Here is a 19,961-nt window from a genome sequence, read left to right as displayed (position 1 = left end):
CTCTCGGTCGCCCGGTTCCCTGGGACGCCTTTGCCGCATCCCCCAGCCTCCGCTCGGGCCGGAGCTGGCGGGGATGCGGGCCCCCCTCTCCTTTCTCCCCGCCGGGAGAGCGAGGGCAGTCGGGCTCCGGCGGGCACCGGGAAGCCGGGCCCCCACTGGCGGCTGGGGGCTCGAGGCTCCGCCCCTCCTCGCCCCGCCCTGGCCTAGGGCAGTTCCGATAAGGGGTAGCCGATGTCACTGGGCGCGGGGGGCGGGGCCTGGGGCAAGGGGGCGGGGCGGGGCGGCTCGCGGACGCGCGTGCGTCCCGGGGAAAATGTTGCGCAGGTTCTAAAATGGAACGTCGGCGGCGGCGGCGTGAGTGAGCGCGAGGGGGTGTGTGGCCGTGACCGTGGCCGTGGCCGTGGCTCTGCGTGCGGTGGGTGCGTGTTTGGGTGCGTGTGTGCGCGCCTGCCCGGGACCCCGCGCACCCTCGAGTGGCAGCGGCAGCCGCCGCCGCCGCCGCCGCCCGCTCTCGGACTCCGGGGTTGTGCGGCCGGCCGCCCCCGCCGCCCTCCCGCATGGAGCTGTCTGCTATTGGGGAGCAGGTGTTCGCCGTGGAGAGTATCCGGAAGAAGCGCGTGCGCAAGGTGAGCCGGGCGGGGGGCGGCGGCCCTGCTCCCACTTCTGGCCGAGGCGCCCCGCGGCCCGCCGCCAGCGGCGAGGCTCGGAGCGGGCCCGCGAACGGCCGCGGTGCGAGCGGGGCCGGGGGGGAGCGGGCACTCTGTCCGGCCGCGGGTCTGGGGGCTCCGCTCCGCCCCTCCACCTCTCTTGCAGAGCGGGGCATCGGGGAGTCGGGGAGCTGGCTCCCTTTTGGCCAGTGATCTTGGGAACTTCCCAAAGGTGGCTCGGAGATCTCAGCCCCCGCCTCAGTTTCCCGCCTTGAAGAAGTGGGAGGATAAAGTGTCCCGTGTGGCCAATGGAGGGCTCTGAGATCTTCAGCTCCGGAGTAAGCCCTAAGTTCTCAAGTTGGGGGCAGAACTTTGCGGGAGGAAAAAGTCACTGGTCCTGCGTGCCTCCTCCCCCCTGCCTGCTGCAGGTGAACTTGACCGTGATTCCTCGGGCACCACTTCCTCTCCCCCCATGGCGCCCCTCTCCCTTCCCCATCCTTCCCCACCCCCTCGTGTCCGGAGACCGCATGTCCCAAGACCGCGTGTTCAGACTTCCCTGGAGGATCCTGGCTCCCTGGGCCAACACTTTGGAGCTCTTCTAGGTCCTGGGCCGGCCCCCAAGCCCCGCCCTCTCCGAGAGCCCGGCCTCTGGGCGAAGAGGGTTGGGCCTTTCAGGCCCCGGGCTGACGGGCAGAGGGGTAGGCGGAGCTGGGCGCTGGTACCCCGTCTTTAGGCTGCCCCAGAGCTCTGGACAGAGGGAGCCTCTTTAGGAAGCTTGGAGAGCCCGAGTAAAGTCTTCAAACTCCCCTGGCTTCCAGTGGCGCATCTCATCCCATCCCATCCCATCCCTTCGCATCCCATTGCATCTCTTTCCTTCCCTTCCTTTTCTTCCCCTCCCTTCTCCCTTCCTTTCTCTTCCCTTCCCATCCCTTCCCCTTCCATCCCTTCCCTCCTCCTGCCATTCCAACCATTCTTTCCCCTCCTTCCCCAGGGCCCAACGGGGAAATGGATGGATTCTGAGCTCATGGGCAAGGAGGTCCAAAGATGAGAGCTTCACTCTAGTCCTACTTTCCTTCATTTTCCATTTTGAGAAATTGAGCCTTGACGGGGGTGGGGGGGTGGGGGGTTATTTTCTCTTCCACTTCACCTTGGTTCCAGGTTGACCAGAATAGACAGCAAGACAGGCAATCAGGGAGCATTCATTCATCTAGGGGCATACAAATAAGAGACCACCAAGACCCTGGTCTCCTTTCAGAATCCCCTGGTTCTTAGGATCAGATTTAGAGCTAATGGTCCAGAGGCCATCTAGTCCAATCTCCTGATTTGGCCCAGAACCCCGAGAGGTTAAGCCAAAGGTCGGTCCCCATCTAGGTTCCCTAGTTCCATCTTAAAGGAGACTCACTGTAATTTAACTCTTAAGGACACCCTGTGATTTTCTGTTGTTTCTCCACTTCCTTGGAGCCGCTGAAAGCCTTTCTTTTTGTGATTTCAATTTGATGGAGAACTCCCAGAGTGGACATTACCTTCACAGGAGCCATCACCATTCATCTGGAACTTAGTATTTCATAGTTGCCTAGGGACTTGCTTTCAAATGACTTGTCAAGATCGGGAAATCTATAAAGGTGGGATTGGCCACCAGTCTTGTGACTCAGAGACTGGCTCACTAGCCACTATAAGCTACAATCCCTCCCTTTCTAATGAATATACAGCCATGTAGTAACTAGATTTGGATCCGGGTTCAAATCCTAGCTCAATTATTTATTTCCTATGTGACACTGGATAAATCATTTAATTTCTCTTTCCTTCTATTTCCCTGTCTGTAAAAATGAGAAGGCTGGATTAAGTGGCTTCTGAAGCAGCTTCTCCTCAAGAGCTTAAATTCCAAGTAACTTTACCTCCTTGTGCCTCAGTTTCCCCACCTGTAAAATAAAGGAATTGGACTAGATGGTCCCTGAAGTCCCTTCTGGTCTAGTGAATAGCTCACAATATGTATGGCTTTATAGCTGCCAAAGCACTTTCCTTTCAGAAATCTCATCTTCATGTTAAGGTATGACTGCGGTTATATTTATGGATAAGAAAAATGAAGTGTCCCCAGAAACTAAGTGATTATTCTGTGTCACTCAGCTACTGAATGTCATTGCTAGGACTCAAATGGGGCCCTTCAGGTGCCAAGCCTGAGGTTCTTTCCACTGCACCACACTGCCTCTTATCCAAGAATAAGGAATTGAGTTCCAAACCACAGTTTGGGACCCCAAAGTCCAAGATCCCTAACTCCTAAGCCTGCCACTTCTCCAAGAGCTGAGTTTGGTGTTGATGAGATCAGGGGAAGGGGAGAGATCCCAAGAAGAAGTTTTTTCCTGGTAGAACTTTAAAAAAAAAAAAAGTTTTTTACAAATAGTTTTGGTGGTGCCGGAGGATGGATGCTTTCATCCCAAAGCTGTTTCCTGGTCAAGGAAAGGATAAGGAAGGTGGCATAGGGTGCCATTGTTCCCTTGGTATGGGAGTCTGGGAAGGACTGGAGGGAGCTCCACACCTTCTGTGAGCTGTTTGAGGGAGGGTGTGTTGGCCATCAGCAGGCACGCTCCCACCACTGTTGATCCAGGAGCCTGGGTCCAACCTTCCCTCAGCCCGAACCACCTGTTTGGCCAAGGATGTGTGGCTCCAATTCAGGGCTCACTGTGTTCTCTCTGCCTTCCCTCTTGTTTCTCTCTCTCTCTCTTTCTTCCCAGGGTAAAGTGGAATACTTGGTCAAGTGGAAAGGATGGCCCCCAAAGTAAGACATGTTTGCGTGTATGTGTCTGTCCTTGCGTCTGTCTGTCACAGTAACAATAACAGTGCATCCCAGACTTAGCCCTAAACTCCAAGACCTCCCCTCAATCCAGCCTTCCTTTCTTTCCCTTCCCCCCCCCCCGCCCCTTATAGAGTTAGATGCTTATGTATCACTCAGCAAACCTCAAGGCACTATGGGTAAAAAGAGGAATAAGGAGTTGTTCTACCTTCAGGGAGCTAACAGCCTAGTTCAGCTGGTCTGCAGATATGAACAGGATCCAAGCAGAGGGGCAAGGAATCATGGAATGCTTCTTGGAGGAGTTAGGCCTTCAACAACAACAAAAAGCTTTCCAGTAACAATAATAACATTTCTGATTAACATTAATTCTTAGTTCTAATTTGAAGGAGATATTTCTTAATACGCTTTATGATTTACAAAGTAGTTTATAAATATTATCTTATTTGATCCCCATAATTGCCCTGGAAGGTTGATGCTATTATCAACATCCCCATTTTAAAGATGAAGAGATGAAGAGATTTGAGGCAAAACTGAGGTTGTGACTCACCTTGAGTTACTGTTAAGAATTGTCTGAAATATATAATAAAGATGACAATATTACCTAAACTAATCTATTTATTTAGTTTTATACCAATCAGACTCCCAAGAAACTATTTTAATGACCTAGAAAAAATAACAACAAAATTCATCTGGAAGAACAAAAGGTCAAGAATTTCAAGGGAACTCATGAAGAATTGTCTGAAGCAAGATTTGAATTCAAATCTTCCCAACAACACTCTTGAAGGAGATTTTAAATTTTTTTTTTTTTTTTTTTTACTTATTTGTGCATCCCTTGTCTTTCCCACTATATTCCTACCCCAAACAACTAGATGTTTCAATGATAGTCAGGAAACTATGTAGATTTAGCTTCAGATGATTATTTGCTGTGTCCCTACAAGTCAGTTTGCCTCAGTTTTCTCAGCTGTAAAATGGGGATAATGACAGCACCTACCTACCTCTGAAGGTTGTTGTTTGTGCATCGCTTTTCTTTCCCACTATTTTCCTACCCCAAACAACTGGGTGGTTCAATGGTTAGTCAGGAAACCTGTGTTCAGATTTAGCTTCAGATGATTATTAGCTGTGTGCCCCAGCAAGTCACTTAGTTTGCCTCAGTTTCCTCAGATGTAAAATAGGGATAATGACAGCATATCCCGCTGAGGGTTGTTGTGAGGATCAAGTGAGGTAATATTTGTTAAGTTCCTAATAAATGCTTCTTCCTTTCTTCCTTTCCCAGTACTCCCAGTAAAAAGTCAAATATTGCATATAGAATAAAAAATAGGGGCAGCTAGTAGCACAGTGGATAGAGCACCCGCCCTGAAGTCAGGAGGACCTGAGTCCAAATCTGGCCTTAGACATTTCCTAGCTGTGTGACTCTGGGCAAGTCACTTAACCCCAATTGCCTCAGCAAAAATAAATAAAAAAGAGAAAGGAGAAAAAGGAATTCTGCAAAAACTAACCCACATACCATTTAGTACTGACAAGATATGCCACATTCTGTTCCCATAGGCCCCCACCTCCACAATGCCCTTCCATTCTTATTCCCAGGGCAAGCCCCTCACACTCAACCCATCCCAATAGCTCCTTTAACAAACCTTTATTAAATACATACCATGCTCTGGAGAAAAGAGGACCAGCATAGGACCCAGGAAGGCTTGGATACCCATCCTGGCTGTGTGACCCCTGTTATCACTGCATTTTTTGCCTCAGGCAATTTTCTAGAACTAAGTTGAGGAGGTGCCATTGGTAGAAGGAGATTCCACATCCAGGTTTAGTCCCTATGCTGGTGCAATCATATGTCCAGGCCCAACCCTCTCATTTTACAGAGCAGGAAACTGAGGCCTGGGCAGATTAAATGGTTTACCCTGTTCAGTATCAAAAAATGGGGTTTCCCTGTACCAGATCTTTGTTCCTATCCAGGAGCTTCCAATCTGCACAAAGCTAAATGATTACATAGTATAGACACTTCCTTGGGGAGGTCCAGATTCATTGTAGCCATAGCTAAGTAAATACAAAGTGTATACAAAGTAGTTTCCAGGGGAAAAAGAATGGTAACAAATAAGGAGGAAGGGGCTAGAAAATGGGTTTTCTCCTCCTCCTCCTCCTTTTCCCCACTCTCTCTCCCCTCTTTGCAACTTGCCTTGGGTATTTCAGAGGTCTTGGGCCTGGGCTGCCCATGGTGCTGAACTCAAGGACCAAAAATCTTTGAGGAGGAGCTGGGATGCAAGAATTCAGTTATTCCAAACTATTCCTTTGGAAAGAGAGCAGAAACTTGGACCTGCCCCTCCAAATCCAGGGGAGTCCTGGACTTCCTGGAGGGCCTAGGGAAGGATGGGTAGGCAGGCCAGGCCCAAGCTTTCATCCTAGCTAACATTCACCAAAAATGTATTAAGCACCTACTGTGTGCCAGACTTACAGCTGTATCACAATGTGCAACACAATATGTTGCCCCTGCAGTCGGAGAAAACTCATCTTCCTGAGTTCAAATCTACCTTCAGTCATTTCCTAGCTGTGTGATCCCAGGTGAGCTCCTTCATCCTTTGTTTGGCCTTAGTTTTCCTAGTCTGTAAAATGGGCTGGAGAAAGAAATGACAAATCACTCCAGTATATCTAGCAAGAAAATCCCCATTGGGATCGTGAAGAGTCAGACAGGATTTAACAATAATGAGATGTGCAAGATATTGCAAGGGTCAGTGTTGAAAAAATTATCCTTGCATATATTTTGAAAATACAAAAGCTTTAATAAAAAAAATGTGTCAGGCACTGTGCCAAATGCTGAGAATATAAAGAATGATAAAAATCAGGAGCTTACCTGGCTTCATAGGATTTTTTTTTTAGTTTTGTGTTTGTTTTTTAACCAGTCAGTTAATCAGTCAGAAGTAGGACCTTCTCTTCCCCTTACCTTCTCTCCCCACTTTAATGATCCTTCCCTTATGAAAGAAGCAGTTAAAACCAAATCCATTTCCCTATCTAATATTCTATATCCCTGATCCAGCACCTTTCCACCTGGAAAGAACCTTGGAGATAAAACTAATACAGCCTTCCCTATCGTATAGAGGAGGAAACTGAGGTCCAGGAGATGTCTTCTGACTATAAACCCAGTGTGTTTCTCCACTCCATGTGCCCCAGTAGTAAGTCCCCTAAAGGGAAAAATTACTTTTCGATAGTTTCAGCCTAAAACATAGTAAATACTTAATAAATAATAATTAGATTGGATTGCTTTCTGCTGAAGTCATCTTTGCAGGGCTAGCCCCTTATCCTTACATGTCTTAACTCCCAAGCAGCTGGAGCCCCTGCAATAAGGGGCCAGGAAGAGATTAAGCATTTATTAAACACCTACTGTGTGCTTAGTCAGGGGACACTGAAGGATAGTGGTAGCAAACTCAAATAAAACCAACTGCATTTTATAGACTTAGAAAGTCACAAACTAACATTATCTGTGTTTTGTTGCATTTTTATTCATTTTATTAAACATTTTTCTAGTGATATTTTAATGTGTTTTGGGCAGCTGGGGAGTTTCAGTGGAGGCAAGTTTGATACCTCTGCTGAAGGGGATAAACAGGACCTATATGAAAGATTTCCAAGGGAAAAGGCATTTATTAACTTATTAATTATAATTATTATTGTTTAAGCATTTATTGAGCACCTGCTATCTGTAGGCACTTTGCTAAGTGCTTTACAAATAGTCTCTCCTTAATTCTCACAACAGTACCAGGAGGAGGATGTTATTCTGATTCCCATTTTACAATTGGGAAAACTGAGGCAGAAAGGGGTTCATTGACTGGCCCAGAATCACACAGCTAGTATGTGGATGAGGCAGAATTTGATCTTGGAGCTTCCGCCTCCAGGGCCAGGTGCACACTGCCTGGCGGGGAAGCAGCCACAGGAGCCTGGGGATACTGACTGGTACCTAGGACTGTCTCCTAGAGGTGCCAGCATCAAGGGTAACTGTCCTGGAGGCGCCCCCTAGTGGGATAAAGGGAAATTTACATCCCCTCCTTGAGATGGGGCTGCCCCAGGAACTTATCCTTAGCTGGGCCCAGCTTTCTTGTATGGATGCCCAGCACTCTCTGGGCAGCCAGGGAGCAGGGAGGCAAACTCTCCTGGGCAGCAGGTCCTGGCTTTGGCCACTTACTACATGTGTGATGTCACTTCCCCCCTTTCCTCAGTTTCCTTGTCTGTAAAATGTGGGGTGTGGAGTCAGTGGCCTCTGAGGACCCCAACACTCAATCTAAATCTCTTTGAGTATGAGGAAGGGACTCCTGACTTGGCCTTGACCTTGAACTATTTTAACAAGTGGAGGACCAGGCCACAGGGTACGGAAGGCACTCCAGGAGGGCACCTCAATGAGCAAATCTCGGAGATGGGAAAGGGAAGACAAGAGTTGAGGGGAGAAAGCATTAACATGGAAATGTGGGCTAATTAGCCCTTCACCAGGATGGTGAGGGTTCTAGAAACTCTTCATCTGAAGAAGGGGGTACTTGGAAGGCTAGGGGTAGGAAGGCACATGATCTCTTTCTTCCAGTATCTGAAGGACAGACTTAGGATCCTGGGGTGGGGGTGGGAAGCTGCAGAAGGTAAATTTAAGTTCATCATAACATGCCTGAATCTCCTCCATTTCCCAAGGAGACTTCGAGGAGAGTCGTCTCAAAGTGCGATAGGCCACCTCATAGGTAGTGAGCTTCCCATTACTGACAGTCTTCAAGTAATGGCTAGGTGACTTCTTGTCAGTGAAGGTCTAGTAGGTGTTTCTGTTGAGGTAGAGGCTGGATTAGGTGACCTCCAAGGTTCCCACTCTCCCTACCTCCCAGAGCATGTGAAGGGAAGCTAGAAAGCTAAGGAGGGGGAGTCATTTTGGTGCAGGGCCTTGAATGCTAGGATAAGAAGTTTAGCCATAATGGTAGGATGTTAGCTCGGGACCTGGAAGAGACCTTAATATCTCGTCCAAATCTCTTGTTTTTGTAATGAGTAAACTGAGGCAAAGAGAGGGGAAGGATCTGAGGTTACACAGTAAGGAAGTCTCTGAAGGGGTACTTGTAGGCTCACCCATCTTCCTGAGTGACTGAGGTCCTGGCAAGGGGACAGATATGGGGCCCAGTGGAAAGGTGGCCAGACCCGGGGCCCGGCTCTGCTCTATCTTGGGTTTGACTTGGGATAAGTCAGTGGATGTCTCTGCCCTTCGGCATAAGGAATATGAAGGGATGGCCCTTGATGATCCTAGTGTGTCCCCAATCCAAAGGGCGCTGAAGATTGTCCTGCCCCCATCTGCATCTCCTGGAGGCTGCGCTGGAGTGTGCCCCCTCCCCTTAGTGCCTGGGCCTCCTCCCCCTCCCTCCCTGTTAGTTGGCACTCATGCCAGGCTGGGCTCTGACTCAGCTCCTAGCACGCTTGTTTACGAGTTCCTACCCGAGGTGGGGAGGGGGAGGAGGAGGAGCTCGGAGGGAGCCCAGGTCACGTGGCCTACTGTTTTCCTGCTGCTCAGCTTCTCCCACGCCCTCCATCTATCACTGAGCCTGATGTAGCCTCCCCTACCCCAGCCCATCCCCCTGCTCAGATCGGTCACCCTGGGTGATGCTCCATGGGATCCTGGACTTTGTGTTCAGGAGGCTGCCCCCACCCCATGTCCCAGAGGGGCTCTGACTTGGAATGTCAGAGCTGGGAGATCCATTAGAACATGGGATGTCAGAGCTGGGAGGGAACTTAGAACATGGGATGTCAGACCTGGAAGGGTCTTTAGAATAGGGGATGCCAGAGCTGGGAGAGGCTTTAGAACGTGAGATATCAGACCTCGAAGAGGTTTTAGAGCATTAGAGGTGGGGAGGGGGTCTTAGAATAGAGGACGTATAAACTGAGAGACCTTAGAAATTATCTAGTCCAACTTCCTTACTTCATAGACAGAGAAACTGAGACCCAGAGAGGAAGAATAACTCGCCCACAGTCATACATCATGCCACTGGCAGAAGCAGAGCTTGTAGCCAGGTGTACAGGGGGTCCTTCCCCTCCCTGCTCTGCAAGTCCCTGGATCATCAGTCCCCGTCCCCCTGACCTTTGTCCTCCTCTCCCCCAGCTCCTCGCCTAGATCTTGGTCAATGTTTTGCTGAATTGCCACCTGGTCTCCCGAGGCTCACCGAATCCTGCCTTTCCTGACCCAAAGGGAACACATATGATGTGCCAGGCACTGTGCTAAGTGTTTCACAAATTTGATTCTCCATCCCCCAGAGCTGTCTTCTCAGCCTCTGGAGGAAGAGAATGTTCAGCCTGGAATGATCTCCTTCCTTGGAGGCTGGAGGGGAGGGCCATGGATGCAAAGATCCGGAAGAGAGGTGGGGGATGGAGGAAAGCCAGGTCCAGGACAGCTGACTCATTCCTGCTTGTCTCAGCCCATCCCCTCCTGCACAGAACTTGGAAGAAGTTTCCAGTTTCTGCTCTAGTTAACCTTTGGGATGCTTCCCTTTGGGCAACTCAGGAGCCCCTCTTGGCCTAGGATCCTCCTCTGCAAAAGGGTTGGATGATCCCTAAGAACCTCTTCTCCAGCTCTGACATCCCCTGTTCTAAGCTCCCTCTCAGCTCTGACCCTCCCTCTTCTGAGACCTTGGCTGACATTTTTCAGGAAGCCAGTTCAGATCAGGAACACTAGGGGTCCCTCCCAACTTCTCCCAGGTAGCATCTTCCGGGCCCTGATCTGCCTCTTGATTGCCTGAGACAAAGGACAGAGGCTGAGGCAGTCACTTCCCTCTCTGTGCATAGATCTTCCTACCTATTAACAGAGAAGTGGTCTCAGTGACCCCTGGGATCCTGTTTGCCTCTCTCCTGGCTTGATCCTGAGTTGCCCGGTGGTACCCAGGTAGGGCCCAGGAGTAGACTCAGGCAGACCTCACTTCCACTCCTTTCTTAGACCCTCCCTCCCTTGATATGGGAATGTGAGCAAATCACCTTAATTCTCTGAACCCTAATTTATACCTTGGTACAAGAGGAAGAATCCCTAGAGTACATGTCTCTAAAAGACATGACCTGCTTGTAGAGAGGGCTTTGCAGACTGCGAATCCCATCAAAGTGCCAGTGACTTATTTGATCGTCAACAAGAACGAGAGCTCATGTTTCTAACATTCACTAAAGTTTACAAAGCACTTTTAAAAAATCTTATTGATCTTTTGTTTTTCATCAGCTATATCTCCCACTGGGTCTTTCTCGCAGCCCTGATAAGAAAGAAATTTAAAAGTTAAAAAACAAAACAAAACAAAACTAACATTGAAAAAGTAAAAACACTCTCTTGAAATCTAATTTTATTTTCAATCAACAAACTTATTTTTCTCTCCCTGACATTGGGGAACCATCAAAGGGAAAAAACCTGTAACAAATGTGCATTAGAACAAAACAAATTCCAGTGCCATCCCTGTCCGCAACTTTGTCTCCTTCTGTTCCAAGTCTCATCCCGGGATCAGGAGTCAGCTAGGAAGGATCTTGGAACAGGGAATGTCAGAGCAAAGTGAGATGCCTTAGAACAGAGAATTTCAGGATGGGGAAGGACTTTGGTTATCACCTATTCCAACCCCTTCTTTGTGTGGAAATTTCCCAGAGTGACTTGCCCAGAGTTCTATCCCCACTACTAACCCTCAGGAAGCTTCCAGTCTAGGAGGGCTTTAAGACTGTAATTCACTCCATGGAAAATCTTGATACAAATAGAGGCCATGATAAGTAACTCCAGAGGGCTAGGGAGGGTTCTGAGATCACTTCCATCCTGGGCGTGTTCTGAGAATGAAGTGCAGCTTCAATGAGGAGTCAGATTTCTAGGTGGGCCTTGAAGGCTGCTGCTGCTGAATTGGCAAACACATTCTTAGGCAGGAGAGAAGAGACAAGAGGGCCAAACAAGAAGGTATCTCTGGGCAGGGGAACTACCAGGTCACAGCCATCCCCACCATGGCCAGGGCACCCCCTTCCCCAGATTGGCCAGCTATTGATGCTACTGATGGTCATCATCTTTCACATCTTTTCCCAGGTACAGCACGTGGGAGCCCGAGGAACATATCCTGGATCCCCGCCTTGTCATGGCGTATGAGGAGAAGTAAGCGGGTCCTTTGTTTTCCCTGCTGGGGTGGGCCGTGGGCATCTTGATGACCTGGCACAAGGATGCCTGTGCCATTTTTCCCGAGCATTTCCTGAGCCTGTGTTTATGCTCAATCTGACCTGAGTCACAAGGTCCCTGCCTTCATCAAGCCCAGAGCTGAATCATGTGTACCCACATTTATGAAGTGCCTTCTATGTGCTTGGCCCTGGCGGATACTGAGGTGAAAAATAGCATAAGCTCTGCCCTCAATGATTTTCCCTTTTCTGGGTGGTGGTTGTGGTGGGGGAACATGGGCCCAGATGAATGATCAGGGCATCAGAGGGACAGAGGTCCCAGGCAACTGAGAGTGAGGGTGGAATTCAGGCAGGCTTCATGGAGGAGATGGCATCCAAGTGGGACTATAAAGGAAGATCATGATTTCAGCAAATTGGGAAAGAGAATATACTTCAGTCTTCTGGGGGCATACAGCTTATACCCATGAAAATATAAGCAGCAGAACAAGGGATGTCCCAAGACAGCATACAATTTAGGCCCAAACAACTTATGTCCATTTTAGGGAGAAGGAGACATACTGTAGCATTCTGCCTTCCTATTTCCTGTAAATTTGCCTCAGTTTACCTCTGTAGACTAGGGACATTCTTATATCGGTGAGAGATCACTTCACTATCACTTCCGAGGAGAATGAGCACTTGCCTAGAAGTCAGAAGACTTTTGGCTAAACCTAAAAAAGTTTCTGCTCTGAATCATCTTACAATCATCTAATTAGAGATGATCCCTGTAAGTGTCATTTCCCAGATCCCTGACCCATTATGTTGCATTGGTCCAGACATATGGTGTCGCTGTGCCTCAGTTTCCCTGCAGAGGAAAGTGATATAAACACAATAATGACAATTTTTTTAAATCATGATTGTGGTTAAAAGAATAAAAGTCAAGAATATTGTGATCTTTAGAAACAAGAAGCACCAGTCAAAGAGTAATGAAGTTCATTCTGGATGTGTGACTTGGGCAGGTCGCCATCTACCTGAGCTTCAGTCATTTCTTGTGTATAATGGGGAGCTTGGACAATTTAACTTCTAGAGTCCCTCCTAGCTTACAGATGAACAGGCTGGCAGAGCTGGAATGATACTACTTCTCTGGTTATTCCCCTCCCTGTCTGGCTGCGGCTCCTCAACCTTTATTCGATTTTCATCCAGGTTGCTTCTGATATCTGTGGGAATTCTCCCCTAAGGTTCTTTCTTGTGCCCTCTTCTCCCTTTATACTATTTTGCTGGGTAATTTCATCAGTTTCTGTGGATTCAAGGATAGAATATCTGTATTGGGAGAAAGCTTAGAACTGCAGTTCAAGTTGGGAGCAGTCATAGAGCACAGAACATTAAAACTATGAAAGAGTGCTGAATTTGAAAGCACAGAACCTAGGCTCCAGTCTTAAAACTCTGTTATTCCTATCTGGAACTTCTTTGAGTCTCAAGTTCCCTCTCTGTAAAAGGAGAGAGGTGGATGGATGGATCATTCTTAAGATTTTAGTTCAAAAGTTAGAATCCTATAACTTGGTTCTACTCTGTTATACAGAATGGGAAACTTAAGAGGCTCAGGTAGCTGCAATCCCAGGCTTGTAACCGCAAGGTAGGCCGGCGCCTTTGGAATTATCCTGGCCATCTCATGGGGCAGGATTCCCAATTTAATCCAGTTTTTGCTTGAAGAGCTCCAGCAAGGGAGAACTCCCTTCTGTGGCCCATCTGTGATGAGGGAACTCTAAACATTAGGGTGTTCTTCCTTAGGTTCCTGAAGTTACCTTCCTCATCATTTTCATGACCCAGGTAACTTTGACCCCTTCTTGTGGCTAGGTGACCAGGAGTAAAGGGGGAAAGAGTCCTGTGTCCAAAATCCTGGTTCAGACCCTGACCCGACCTTAGTCAAATTCCATCTCTCTGAACCTCAGTTTCCCCCTTTGTAAAATGAATAGTTTGCATTGAGTGACTTGTGAAAGAAATAAGGTTATCAACAAGCATTATGAAGTCTTCATGGTCACTGGGGCAACCAAGACAAAAGCAAGACACTCTCTGCCTTTAGGGAGCTGCCAGTCATCCAATGAGGAGTGTTCTCTGTGAGTTAATTCTTATACCTTTGCCTTGATCTATATACTCACTGACCCTGTACCCTGGCTTCCCTGCAAGGAACCTGTCAAATGACTTTTTATCGAGGTATGTTCATTTTGACATTGCACTTGAAAAGAGCAAAGTTTCACTCTCATTCACAAACATTTCCCCAACAACTGGCAGGTGCTCAGAACTGTGTGGGAATAAAAATACAGGAAAGGAGTAATATAATAGGGAGCCTGGCCATACACACACACACACACACACACACACACACACACACACACACACACTTGCATGCACTTACACAATACATAATCTCATGCTCTTACACACATATATTTACATATTTATTCTCATACACTCACATACATGTACACATTCACATATATATTCCTACACACATATATACATACTCGTTTACTCATACATGCACATTCACACGTACACACGTGCATGCACAGACATCCTATTTCACATACATGTGCTCATATATTCATGCTCACAGTCTTACACATGCATACACATTCATGCACTCGTACCCTCTCACACACATATACATGCACATTCACACGCATTCACACTCACATGTACCTGCACACACACATACATATATACATAAACTCACGCTCTTAGCCATGCACATATATGCTTACATACTCGTATTCACATCACATATACTCACAATCACACACATGTGCCTGTGTGCACATATATACATATACTCACATATTCATAGTTTCACATGCACACACATTTATACTCACATACACACCTTCCTCATACTCTTACAAACACACTTACATATATATATATTTATGCACACACACTCCTAGTTTTTCATACACACACACACATATATATACACTCATTCATTTATACACATACACACTCACATATACATGTGTGTGCATTCATGTACACACATATACTCATATAATCATATTTTTACACAGTCACACATGTATACTCACACACATATGCACATTCATTCATACTTCTGTCCTCTCACATTTATACACTCACACATACTCACTCATACATTTACACACATTCATATTCACATACATGTATATGCATGTACACATAGACACTCAGAAACTCATATTCTTACACACATGTGCTTGATACTCACACTCATATATATAACAAACCCTGTACACTTATACACATACTCCTACTATCTCACACACACAAACACATATAGATGTGTGTGTATGTGTACACATATACACACACACACATACACCTACATCCATATATGATACAAAGTCCAGGAGAACAGACAAACGGTGCCCAGATGTTCACTGGAGGTCCTCATCTGTAGCAGATGATCTAGAAAATGGGGTATAAATCAAACCTAATGTTTCATTACGGAGTCTTTAATTTCCATTTTAAACACATTTTCTCGTTACTTTATATTATTTTAATTGATAGCTTTTGATTTTATGTCGACTTTATTTTCAAAGTATTCATCTGTCCATAGAAATTTAAAAGGCAGTCAGAAGGGGGAAAGTAGCTCAGGGAAACTATAATTGAGACATCATTTGAGTGATGTATGCCGTGTTACGTAGCCATAGACCCCCACCTCTGCAAGGAAAGAAAGGAAAGACATTTTCTTCTCCACTCTTTGGAACCAAGTCACTGTAATTACACAACATGTTGGGCCAGTTTTCAGCAGAGAGTCTGTTTCTGGATCCCTCCACCCTATCCTCTGCCAAGTTGTTGATGGCCCATTAAAAGCCACAAAAGAACCCGGAGGCAATATGGAGGTGCTGAGCCACCCCCCAGGGCTATCTCTTTTTGTGAAATGTTCTTTCTGATTTCTGAGTTTGGACTTGAGTTGGCAAATGTTCTTGATTCGGCTCATTTAAAACATGTATTAAGGTGTTCCTGAGTTACCTGTCTAGGTGATCAGACAGAACATGCCCTGGGCAGAAGGGAGGTCCAGGATGAATTGAGGAGGAAGATGTCCCTTCTAAGTGGGTGCGTCATAGTAGACTTCCTGAAGGGAACAGCATCTTGGGACCAGAGGGATATACCTCTAAGAGGTTCCCTTATCCAGCCCCTTCACTTTATAGAGGAGGAAACTGAGGTTTCCCCAAGTGCTTGAGTGATTTGCCCAGAATCATACCGGGAGGAATTGGCAGGCCCAGGCTTAGAGCCTGCCTCATAACGTGCTATGCGGTACCTTTTTGTTATAGGAGCATAGGATCAGAACTGAGGGAGACCTTATAGGTAATTTTACAGATGGGGAAACTGAGGCCCATGGTGAGGAGATAACTACCTAAAGTCATACAGACAGGATCCTAGGCCTAAATCTGGAAGGGACCTAAGGGGCCATCTGATTGAAGTCCCTCCCTTTATACAGAAGGAAACGGAGGTGCAGACATTCAGGAGCCAGGCTTTGAGCCCACATTCTGACTCCAAACCCAGAATTCTTTCTGTGGCAGCCCCCTGCCCAACCTTCACTGAGCTTCTTCCAAAGGGAAGAAGGGCTCATGGGAGTAGGAGTGGTGCTGGGGACATGGACCCAGGTTCAGAGCTAAGTTCCAAACCCTGGGTTTCAGCACACACACATATGCACGTATACATGTCACACACAAAATGCACACTCACACTCATACACACTAACACACAATACACACTCATATACAGACACATATACATATGATATACTCGCATACATATACACTCATATACTCACTAACACAAATACACAACACATATACTCACACACATATACACTCAAGCACAACACCCACTCATATACATACTTATACATATATACACTCCTACTCACACAGTATACACTCCCAATACACTCACTCACACTAATACATTCACTAATACACACTCACACACAATACACACAATGCAACCTACACTTACACAGCCACACACATTCACACACAATGCCTTTGCCACACATACTCCCACAGACACACTCTCTGGCACTCACACACAATGCACAATGTAACACACACACACACACACACACACACACACACACACACACACGCGCCCGCGCCTTTACACTTCCACGAGTACTCAGGCACGGACACACCCTCCTGCACTCACACACACACACAAGAGGGCAGGCTGAGAACGAGGCAGCCCGGCTTGCCTGCGTCAGCTAGAACACTGAGTACGTGACAGGCGGGGGACAGCCTTGTGCTGATGGGGCCCAGCCGGCCACGGGGTACATCCAGCTTATTTACCTAAGGAGCCTCAGCGAGGGGCCCGGGCTGAGGAACCAGGGCTGAGGGGCCATGCTTGAGGGGCCAGCGCCGAGGACAGTTGCTTGAGAGGCTTTTCTCTCCTGGCCTCCGGCACCATGGCCATGTCCTGCAGCCCCATGGGGGATTCTCGGCCCCCCAGTGGGCTGGAGCTGGGAGCAGATGCTTGGCAGGCGTACAGCTGGGACATGTCTGTCTGGGATAGTGCTAAGCCTTTGGCGGCTCAAGTTTCTGGCATCAGGGGCTTTTTTGAAGCCAGGTCTCAGATAGAGGGTGACAAACAGCAGCTTAGATCCCTTTTTCTGTGGCCCAGAGCCATCCCCCTTCACCAGCCCAGGATATCACTAGCAACCTTGAACTTGACCTTGGGCTGCCCTCACCCACTTTGTGGACTTGGGACTCCCTATTCCTTTCTTTCCACCCTTTCTCCAGCCCCAGGGCTGCTCCCAGAGTGCTCTGCTCCTGTCAGTGTGTTCTCCTGTCTTTATCTCCACTCACACTATTTCTGAGAGTTTAGGAAGACTGGGAATTATCTCCATTTTATAGATGAGGAAAACTGAGGCTAAGTGGTTTATCCAAAGTCATAGATCACAGATCTGGAGCTGGAAGGCCCTTAGAGGCCACCTGGTCTAACTCCCCCCATTTTATAGAGGAGGAAACTGAGGCCTGGAGAGGTTATGTGACTTGTCCCAGATCACACAGCTAGTAAATAGCTGAGGCAAGATTACATCTAGGCCTTCTCATTTCAAATCCAGGATTTATTCTGTTGTACCAGGGATGGAATAGAGAAGATTCACACTTGATAAGATCATAGGATTAGTGAACATCTGGGCCAGTCCATTTTACAGAGGAGGAAACTGAGGCTTGAGGTCCCACAAGTAGTATGTAGCAATCAAGACTTGAATTAAGTTCCTTGGACTCCAAAGTTTTGGATTTCTTGCATTTTTAACTTTCTACATTAGAATAATTTTAAACCCCCAACAGAAGCCTCACCCTTTGAGCTTATAACAAACAAAAACAGTTATGCAAAAACAACAAATAACAGCAGCAGTATGTGAAGAGGTATGTAACATTCTGTATCCATAATTCCCCATCTCTCCAGTGAAATGATCCTTGGTCTAGAACTAAAAGGGACCTCAGGCCACCTAGTCTACTCCAATTTCAACCCTTGTACTGATACTTTTGAGAGTCACAGCCACTCTCAAAGGCATTTTCTAGTTCAGATGTTTTTGGTCCATTCCGACTATCTTAGAAACTCAGACTTGAAGATGGATTTTCTTTTTCAAGGTTACCTTATGAGTCCATACAGATCTGGGACTAGAACCTAGGTTTCCTAATAGTGCTGGCCTGTGTCTGATATAGGACAGAATGTTCCAAGTTCCCCTGATGGGCCCCTTCTCTCCATTCCCCTTCAACAAACCCCCATCCCAGGCCTTCCAGTTTCCATTCGCTTTCCTCAAACAGCTGCCAGGCGACTGTTGTGCAGTTGTGGGTTCGCCCCTTTCCCGGCCCCCGGGGCTCTGTCGGCTCCCCGTTCATCCATGGCTGAGAGGTCCCAGCCTGCGGGAGGGCTGAGTCTGTTCTCCATTATCACGAGGACGGACAGGATGCTCTGTCTGGGATCTCTGGATACACTGGCTAGTCACGATCACAAGCTCCCCGCGGGCAGCAGAAGGGTGTGTCCTCCTGCAGCTTCAGGAAAAAGTGATTTAAGCAGAGTCTGGGTTTCTTAAAATTGATAAATGTTGGGGGGAGGCAATGAAGCAGAAAGAAAGCAAGCTAGAGAGATCCAGGGAGGGAGGAGGAAGGGGAGAGAGAGAGAGGAGAAAGAAAAGGAAGGAAGGAGAAAGAGTAAGAAAAGGAGGAAGAGAGAAAAGGAAGGGGGAAGAGAGATACAAAAAAAGAGAAGAAAAGTGTAAAAAGGAAGGGGAGGGAGAGAGAGGGGAAGAGGAAAAAGAAGAAAAGGAAAGAAAGGGGAAAGGAGAAAGAGTGGGGAAAAGAGGAAGAGAAAAAGAACAGAAGAAAAGAAAGAAAAAGAGAGGAAGGGAAAAAGAAAGGAGAAAGGGCTCTCCCTTTCTGAGAGGAAAAAAGAAGGGAGGGGGAAAGAGGAAGAAGACAAAAAGAAAAGAGAAAGAGAGAAGGAAAGAGGGTGAGAGAGAGGAAAGAAAAAGGAAATTTACAGATAGATTTACCATAAGATTCCTAGAACCTCTGTGATGAAAGGGACCCAAAGCCCACCTAGCCCAACCCAATAACTTAAAAACTATTTGATATTTGCCTTTGTGCCCCTAGCACCAGGTGCATAGTAGGTGCTTATTAAACATTTGCCAGATGAACAAGAACTCCCCAATAACCTGCCCCAAAGTGGTCATTTAGAGTTTTGTTTGGAGACCTCCAGTAACGAGAAACTCACCACTCCCAGAACTGCTCATTCCAAGCTGGGCAGGTTTTCCTTACCTGTAGTACCTTCCCTCCATCCTAGAACAGGGGGTGAAGTGAAACCTCTCCCTTGGGGCTTTTAAAGAAGAATTTGATTCACAAGTATTCCATTTATTCACAACTTTGCTGAGCTTTCCCTAAAGTGAAATTCACACCTAGTTTTCTAAATCCCCCAATGGGACTGGCAGCTCTGCTATGGGGGGCCCAGAGAGGAGGAGGCCTGTGACAGTGTGATGTCACTAACTGGGAAAATCCTTGGCGTGGCACCTAAGGACCTGAGTTTTAATCCCAGTTCTGCCGTCAATCACTGGGCATGGCACTTTCCCTCTGCCTCGGTTTCCCTCCCTATGAAGGCGGTTGGATGAGGTAGCCTTAGTTCTAGGACCCTCCACCAGTCGTCCCAGGAATTGCTCCACAGAGTCATCTCAGGGGACACACACGTGCCCGGCTGTCCTTGCCTTGTCCATCACTGGTTTTTCCTTTTCTCCCTCCATCCACCTCATGCCCCCCCAGGGAAGAGAAAGATCGTGCATCCGGGTGTAGGAAAAGAGGCCCGAAGCCCAAACGGCTGCTGCTGCAGGTAACCTCGGGCCCCTGCCCTCCCTCCCCTGACTGTGGCCTTGGGCACTGGTTGGATGGATGGGGCTCCCC

At 47.5% G+C, this 19,961-nt stretch overlaps 1 protein-coding gene across 1 annotated transcript in view; it reads left to right on the top strand.

Moving 5' to 3' along the window:
• The first annotated feature begins 304 nt into the window (after positions 1–304).
• CBX7 (chromobox 7) overlaps positions 305–19,961 on the top strand; it is a 31,541-nt gene continuing 11,884 nt past the window's right edge. The window contains exons 1-4 of the mRNA XM_074271759.1: positions 305–626; positions 3,377–3,420; positions 11,468–11,533; positions 19,824–19,890. Coding sequence (XP_074127860.1) covers positions 558–626; positions 3,377–3,420; positions 11,468–11,533; positions 19,824–19,890 — 246 coding nt within the window. The 5' untranslated portion in view covers positions 305–557. The remainder of the gene's footprint in view (positions 627–3,376; positions 3,421–11,467; positions 11,534–19,823; positions 19,891–19,961) is intronic.

This window comes from Sminthopsis crassicaudata, chromosome 5 (assembly GCF_048593235.1).
Source record: "Sminthopsis crassicaudata isolate SCR6 chromosome 5, ASM4859323v1, whole genome shotgun sequence".
NCBI classification, from domain to species: Eukaryota; Metazoa; Chordata; class Mammalia; order Dasyuromorphia; family Dasyuridae; genus Sminthopsis; species Sminthopsis crassicaudata.
This window is presented reverse-complemented; position numbering and strand designations above follow the sequence as displayed.